The sequence below is a fragment of the Cynocephalus volans genome, chromosome 17 (genome assembly GCF_027409185.1).
Source record: "Cynocephalus volans isolate mCynVol1 chromosome 17, mCynVol1.pri, whole genome shotgun sequence".
NCBI lineage: Eukaryota > Metazoa > Chordata > Mammalia > Dermoptera > Cynocephalidae > Cynocephalus > Cynocephalus volans.
The window spans coordinates 1,331,800-1,338,615 of NC_084476.1; the positions used below are offsets into that span (position 1 = coordinate 1,331,800).

General features: G+C 65.1%; 1 protein-coding gene across 1 annotated transcript; it reads left to right on the forward strand.

The window, feature by feature from the left end:
• Positions 1-287: 287 nt before the first annotated feature.
• Positions 288-5,596, forward strand: SAPCD2 (suppressor APC domain containing 2). The gene is made up of 6 exons (XM_063082538.1): positions 288-864; positions 3,514-3,626; positions 4,229-4,375; positions 4,693-4,800; positions 4,903-5,025; positions 5,098-5,596. The coding sequence occupies exons 1-6, from the start codon at positions 312-314 to the stop codon at positions 5,224-5,226; spliced, it is 1,173 nt and encodes a 390-aa protein (XP_062938608.1). The 5' UTR covers positions 288-311; the 3' UTR covers positions 5,227-5,596.
• Positions 5,597-6,816: the final 1,220 nt, after the last annotated feature.

The following is a 6,816-nucleotide window of genomic DNA, read 5'->3' on the forward strand; positions in this document are numbered from 1 at the left end:
CGCAGAGTTGGCGGTGCCTGTGGCCGGAGGTAGAGGGAAAGGGGGGTGTCCCTGGACGGGGGTGCACCCCCAGCCTCAGCCCACGAGGCTACCTGGCCAGCACCGGGCCCCGCCGCTCCGAGAGGGGGCGCGCCCGGCGCCAGCCGCGGGCCGGAAAATCAAACCGGGGCGGCGGCCTCCCAGCCAATCGGGGAGCAGACGGACCAGCCTCGGCCAATGGCCGGCGCGGATGCTAATGAGGGCCGGCGCGGCGAGGCCGGCGCGTTCAACCGCGGCGCTATTGTGGCGGCGGGCGGCACGGCCGGGCCGCGATGGCCGAGGGGCCGCCGCGCGCCTTCCTGCAGAGCCTGCGCACGCTCTTCGACATCCTGGACGACCGGCGGCGCGGCTGCGTGCACCTGCGCGAGATCGAGTCCCGCTGGCGCGGCGCCGACGCGCGCGAGCTGCCCCGCGGCGTGCTCGAGGGCCTGCGCCAGGTGGCCCCGGCCAGCGGCTACCTGACCTTCGAGCGCTTCGTGGCCGGCCTGCGCACCTCGCTGCTGAGCGCCGACGGCGGCCCGCGGGCCCCGGCACAGGCCCCGGCTCGGCCCGGGGACCCGCCGCCGCCGCCGCCGCGCCTGGTGTTCGCGCCGGCCGACGAGCCGCGCACCGTCCTGGAGAGGAAGCCCCTGCCCCTGGGCGCGCGCCCCCCGCCGGCCGGCCCCGGCGGCGCGGCCCGGAGCCCGGAGCGGTCGTGCGGCCCGGCCGAGGCGACGCTGGAGCGGGGCCCGAACACCGACGCTGGTGAGTGCGCGGCGGCCCCGGCCCCGCCTCGCAGCCTCCCCGAGGTGGCTGCGGCCCGTGCGTCTCGCTCGAAGGACGCGGGCGGGGCCGTCTCTTCGTGGCACCTGAGCCTGGAGCGCGTGTCCGCAGGCCCGGAGGGAAAGGGGTTTCGTGCCTGTCCCGGAGCGCTCGGGGGCCTAAGGAGACGGGCCAGCCCTTCCCCCGCCACAGAGAGGCCACCAGGGCCACGGGACCGGTGGGTGACTGCCAAAACCTATCGGGAACCCACCCTATACCAAGCGTGAGCTGGGCACTGGGACAACTGCCTAGTCTGAGAGGGAGGGCTGTCCACCTCCGTTACCTGCCCACACCTGAGGACACTTGAGTCCTCAGCCACATGTCTGTGGCTGCTCAGGCAGAGGCGTTTTTCTCAAGAAGAGAGGGTCCCCGAGACTGGCTGAGTGGCCCAAGGCTCCTTCTCAGTCTGGCAGCTCAGCTGAGAGCGTTGGACCCACTACACCCCACCGGGGCCAGGGCAGGCAGGAGCTGCTGGAGATGACCCAGGAGGTTCTGACCCTGATTCCAGGAGGAGCAGAGGGGTGGGGGGTCTCCTGCACCACCCATGGGGCTGTGCCACCGTGGAGGCCATGGAGAGACACAGACGATGGTCTCTGGGGACAACCGGCAGGCTCCTCTTCTGGCTTCTGGTTCAGTTGGCAGGGACAGGAGACTGCTGAATGGCCCCCTGTCTACATCCCCAGTGCCTGCATTGGGAACAGGACCTGCATTATGGTGGAGGTGGGGACCAGGCTCCCAGAGGAGCCCAAGTCCCTCCCAGGCCCCTCAGCCCATTCAGCCTGTGCACGTGCCCCACCAGGTGCAGGCCTGTCCATCAGTGGCAGCTGCCAGTCCCTTTTCATGCTGCCCACTGCTCTGCCAGCCTCGCTGGCCCTCTCCCCGTGCCTCAGCCATATTCTCCAGTCTTATAACTGGCACTTGGAGCTGCAGTGGCCCCCATCCTCCCTGGTGAACTGATCCAGCAGCCCCCTGCTTGGCTGCAGGCTCCCCCCCGGCTTCACTGCCCAGCCTCCCTGTCCCTATGGTAGGGGACGCTTCTGGGTGTAGCTGGCCCCAAATGCAGAGTTAATGTCATCCATGTGGCCGTGGTTTGAAATCAGCCATGGGATTGTGTACGATGGACAGGCTCAGGGTTTGGAGGCCTTAGGCCTGAGGTCCAGCCCTGCTCCGCTCTGATGCCCTGTGTGGTGCTGTGTCACTTCTGTACCCCTCTGAAGGCCATGTGGCCAATGCTCACTATGGGCAGCGTTCACACTGGGCACTCCACAGGCCTCAGGTTAGGACTCTAGCTATATCCTTTTACAGGAAAACCAAGGCCCAGGTGAGGGGTGTGGCATGCTTGACTGACAGCTGGCTTTTGGGGTGCCAAACCTGTAGCTCCAAGACCACTCCAACTCCCCAGTAAAGCCCTCCCAACACACACAGCCTCCCAAGCCCCCAGCCCAGAGATTCAAGGCTGGGGCTGGGTGTGAACCCCACGCTGGCCCAGCTCTGTGGTGCAGGCTACCTCAGGGCCCAGGAGGGGCAGGGCTATTTCTACCTACCGGTCATCATCCGGGGACCTGCGTGCCGCCTTATGGATTTGATTGTGCATACTACGCCCAGGTGTCCCTGGAGGTTCCTCCCCAGTCTCCCTCTGCCTGTATGTTCTCTGTCCCCACCCCCCAGGGGCATGGCTGTGCGCCCTCCCACCACCTTGCCCTGGGGCTGCAGCCACTTGGACAGCAGGCTAGAACATGGACACAGGCCCTGCCGCGCACACCTGGGCCCAGTTCTTGCATCACCCACTCTCTGTGGCCTGGGTGCCGGGGACATGGCCTCTAAGGATGAACCTGCTGCTGGGGACAGGCTGGAGGGGCGAGGGAGGGTACCCTCCTCCACGCCTGCACCCTGCTTCTCCTGTAGATGGGGGAGTTGGGCTTATTCCCACCAAGGAAGCTGGGCTAGGGAAGCACCCGCGCCATGCTGTTACAGCCCTGGGGGAGGCCTTCAGGGCACTCACACAGAAGCCCTGCAAACGTCAGGGTAAGTCGGTGAGTGCTGAGGACATTGTAGCTTGGCGACTAAATGCACTGCTGTGCACATACGCATGGCACTAACTTCACACTGCAGTCACCCTTACTGGGAAAAGCTAGGTCTCCATCATCCACGTCCCCATCTTGCCTGCACGAACTCTTTCCCCTTACAGGGCCCTGAGCAGATGAGACAGGAACAGAGGACCAGAGGCCCCTACCCGCTCATCTCCCACCCAGCAGCCTTTGACACCCGTGTTGTGCCTGCAGTGTTCTAGGCACTGGGGTTGAATGAAGAACGAAGCCCCTGCCCCTGGGCAGCTCACAGCCTGGGGCATGGGGCATGGGAGGGGAGGTGTGAGCAAACATGCCGGGTTGGCCCATGTGGCCTTCCCCAGGTGGGTGTGAGGGGAGTGAGCCAGACCCCAGCCAGCCACAAGGTGACGAGTGGACCAGCCAGGCTGGAGCCTAAGACCTTGGAGGCTGGATTAAGCTGGGGAGGCACCTGGCAGAGGCTCCCAGGGTATGCAGGCCTGGACTACAGGTTTGCACTGGGGTTGGTTGGGGGCGGGGGGTCCAGGATGGACCAGAAGCTGGGCTGGGTCCCCAAGCTGTCTAGGCAGACCTGGAGGTGAGCCTGGCTGGTGCCTCCCTGCTACAGGTGCAGTGGCCTGCAGGGCCCCAGAGGTAGGTGCGGGGGATGCCCGGCAGGCCCCCCGAGCCCGAGGGGAACGTCGGAGGCACACCATCACCAACGGCGTGGACTGTGGCCTGGTGAGTGGGGGGGCTGGGGGCTCTGAGGGATTCTCCATCTCATCTTGGAGGCTGGAGGCTGGGAGGGGCAGCCGGCCTGGGATCTAGGGGAGCCTGTGGTGGGAGCATCAGTCAGTTCTAAACATTTATCTCCCCACCTGAGCTTGAATCCACTGGAGGGATGGTCCGAGGTCTGGCAGAGGGAGGTCAAAAGGTCCTTCAGGGATGTGGAGTGGCAGTGGGAGTGGGCCCTGCCTGGCCTGCTCCCCGAGGCTCACCAGTGGTGTGCTTTCCACAGGCAGACCCCCCAAAAGGGTGCTGAGCTCAAAGGTTGGTCAGTCCTCTGTAGAGGGGCCAAGAGCAGCCAGCCCCACCACAGGAGGAGGAATGGGCCGCCCTCCCTAGTGCACAGGCACCTGCAGGTGTGTCTTCACAAGTGTGCCACTGTGCATCCATGTGTGCTTGCAAACCTGCATGGGCGCCAACGTGCTTGTGCCCATGTGTGCTGGTCTGCACGCATCTCAACTTGCACAGCTGTGGTTCCTGGTGCTCACACGCAGGCATGCATGTATGCGTGTGTGCTTACTGGCACCTGTGTGTTCCCATGTGCACACGTGTTGCAGCTGAAGCAGATGAAGGAGCTGGAGCAGGAGAAGGAGGTGCTGCTGCAGGGTCTCGACATGATGGCCCGGGGCCGCGACTGGTACCAGCAGCAGCTGCAGCGCGTGCAGGAGCGTCAGCGCAGCCTGAGCCAGAGCAGAGCCAGCATCGTGAGTGCTGCCAGCCCAGGCTCTAAGCTGCCCCTGTCCTGAGGCAGAGTGCCCCTCCCCCATACACAGTGACCACCACCAGACGTCCCGCAGGTTTTACGACTGCGCCCATTCCTCCTACTGTGGCTGTCCCACTCCAAGGATCTCAGGTGCCCTGGGGCAGACCTCCCCCATCAGCAACACCCCTGGGCTCCCTCTAGGCTATGAGCAGCAACTTGGGGAGCAGGAGTGCCACCTAAGGGAACCCCCCTCAAGGCGTTGTGCTGGACCCAGGCTGGCCCTTCTCTCTGACCACCCCTCCCGTGCTTTCATTCTAGGACTTTGGGGCTGCAGGGAGCCCCCGCTCTCTAGGGCACCTGTTGCCCAAGGTACAGGAGGTGGCCCGATGCCTGGGGGAGCTGCTAACTGCAGCCTGCGCTGGCAGGGTGAGTGCCCTCAAGCCCCTGGCACCCATGCCCAAGCACAGCTCAGTGCCACCCTCTGCTCTTGTCCTGGAGGCTGTGCCCGATGACCATGCCCTCCCGCAGGCTCCGCCCTCCTCCTCCTTGGGGCCCCTGTGCCCTGCCTTGGCCCCTGCCTCGCCCTCAGCCCCCGGCTGGCAGCAGCAGACTGTCTTCATGCTCAAAGAGCAGAACCGCCTTCTCACCCAGGTGAGGTGCGGGGAGGGGTGTGGGCTGGGGCTGCAGGCCCGGCAGGCCCTGACCGCCCGCCTGCCCGCCCAGGAGGTGACCAACAAGAGCGAGCGCATCACCCAGCTGGAGCAGGAGAAGTCGGCCCTCATCAAGCAGCTGTTTGAGGCCCGAGCTCTGAGCCAGCAGGACGCTGGGCCTCTGGACTCCACCTTCATCTAGCCGGATGTGTGCACAGAGGGGCCCCTCGGGCCTGGCCGGCCCTCAGCCCTGGGCGGGCACCTGCCTGAGCCCAGCCTCTCTGGCCGAAGACCACCCCGCTGGCCTGGACTCGGTCTTTGAGTGGGTGCCCTCCCTCCTCCCAGGAAACTGTGCTACCCCGAGGCCTGGCCCAGGCTGGCCCGTGCCCCAGACACTGACTTCTGGCCTCGGGTGCTGACTGGGGGCCAAGCTCCGTCGCGCGGCCACGGCTTGAAGCTGCTACTGTCCCTATCAGTGGACGGACTGGGACCCCTCCTCGTGTTTACCAGGTCTCGGGCGCCCCGCCCCCACGTTTTCAGCTGTCCAGTCTGCTCGCTCCTCCCTGAGCCCCAGCCCTTGGTCTCTAGTAAAAGGAACTGGTCGCACTGGCTGCACTTCCGACAACGACCAGCAGAGGGCGCCCAGCAAGAGCTGGTCCCGCAAGCCCCGGGGCTCCACCGGGGGTCTCAGATGGGGGTCTGAGCCGGGGGCGGGCTGGGAGACCTGGGGACCGGTGATTCGGCCCAGGGGTCCAAGGGCAGCTTCCTTCCCTCAACTGAGGGCCCCAAGACAAGGTGGCTGTCACTCAGACAGGAAGGGGAGTAGGGGATGGCCTGTGAAGGGTGGGGCTCCTGCCTGTGCCTGTTGTGGGGGGGAGCCCAGGGATGGGGTCAGGGTTCGTGTCAGGACCAAGGCTGAGAAGGACTTGGGCTGCAGCCAGAACAAGAGGGCAGGTTCCTGGAGTGGGACAGAGAGCTTGGCCTGTTTACGCCCTCCCAGCAGACCACAGACGTTCAGGTGACTTGGGCCAGGGCTCTACCTTAGACTGTGTCCCACAGAACAACCTGTGACTCAGGGCAGGCTCATGGCCACCAGGGGGGCAAATGTGCCTGCCCCCAGGGGGGTGTCAGCCTGGATCTTCCAGACAAGCCCTCTGGGGCGGCCCTATAGAGTTTAAGATTCCCAAGACTTGGGGACCTATTCTCACCGTACACCCCCACACCCATCATGGCCCCAGGTTTGGGTGGGGAAAGGACACTTCCAGTGTCCAGAGGACTAGTGCCAGCCAGGAAGAAATCCTCCCTGTCAACAGGCTGGGGCCTGCCCACCAGGACCTCCCCAAGTCCCACCAAGTGTGTCTCTTTCAAGGTTCTTGGGTTTGCCCCTCACCCCTTCCATCCTCTGACCCAGCCTCACATGCGCCCAGGCCCTGAGGCCACACTCACCAGCCCCTCTAGTAGATTCTACAAACAGCCCACGACGTTTCCAGAACTGGAACCTGACTGCACCCTCCTGCACTCCTAACCCTTCTGAAATCCGACTCAGGGCAGACCCCAGGCCCCTCCAAGCCCTTCAGGTAGCCAGGCTATGGCAGAGCAGTCAGCCTCTCCCTCTTCTGGGCTTTGCACCTGCTGTTCCATTTCCTTGCAACTCCCCTCTCTGCTTCACCTGGCCAAGTCCCACCCAGCCCTCCACAGAGGGGAGGGTCCTGGAGAGGCCAGAACAGGGTGAAGGTGGGGTCTCAGCAGTGAGCAAGCTTGGCAGCCCCCACCCCCACAGTCTGCCACACCC

Coding starts and splice junctions, on each gene's coding strand:
- SAPCD2 (XM_063082538.1), top strand. CDS start 312: ATGGCCGAGGGGCCGCCGCGCGCCTTCCTGCAGAGCCTGCGCACGCTC. Junction 3,627..4,228: donor ACGGCGTGGACTGTGGCCTG/GTGAGTGGGGGG, acceptor CACGTGTTGCAG/CTGAAGCAGATGAAGGAGCT. Junction 4,801..4,902: donor CTGCAGCCTGCGCTGGCAGG/GTGAGTGCCCTC, acceptor GCCCTCCCGCAG/GCTCCGCCCTCCTCCTCCTT.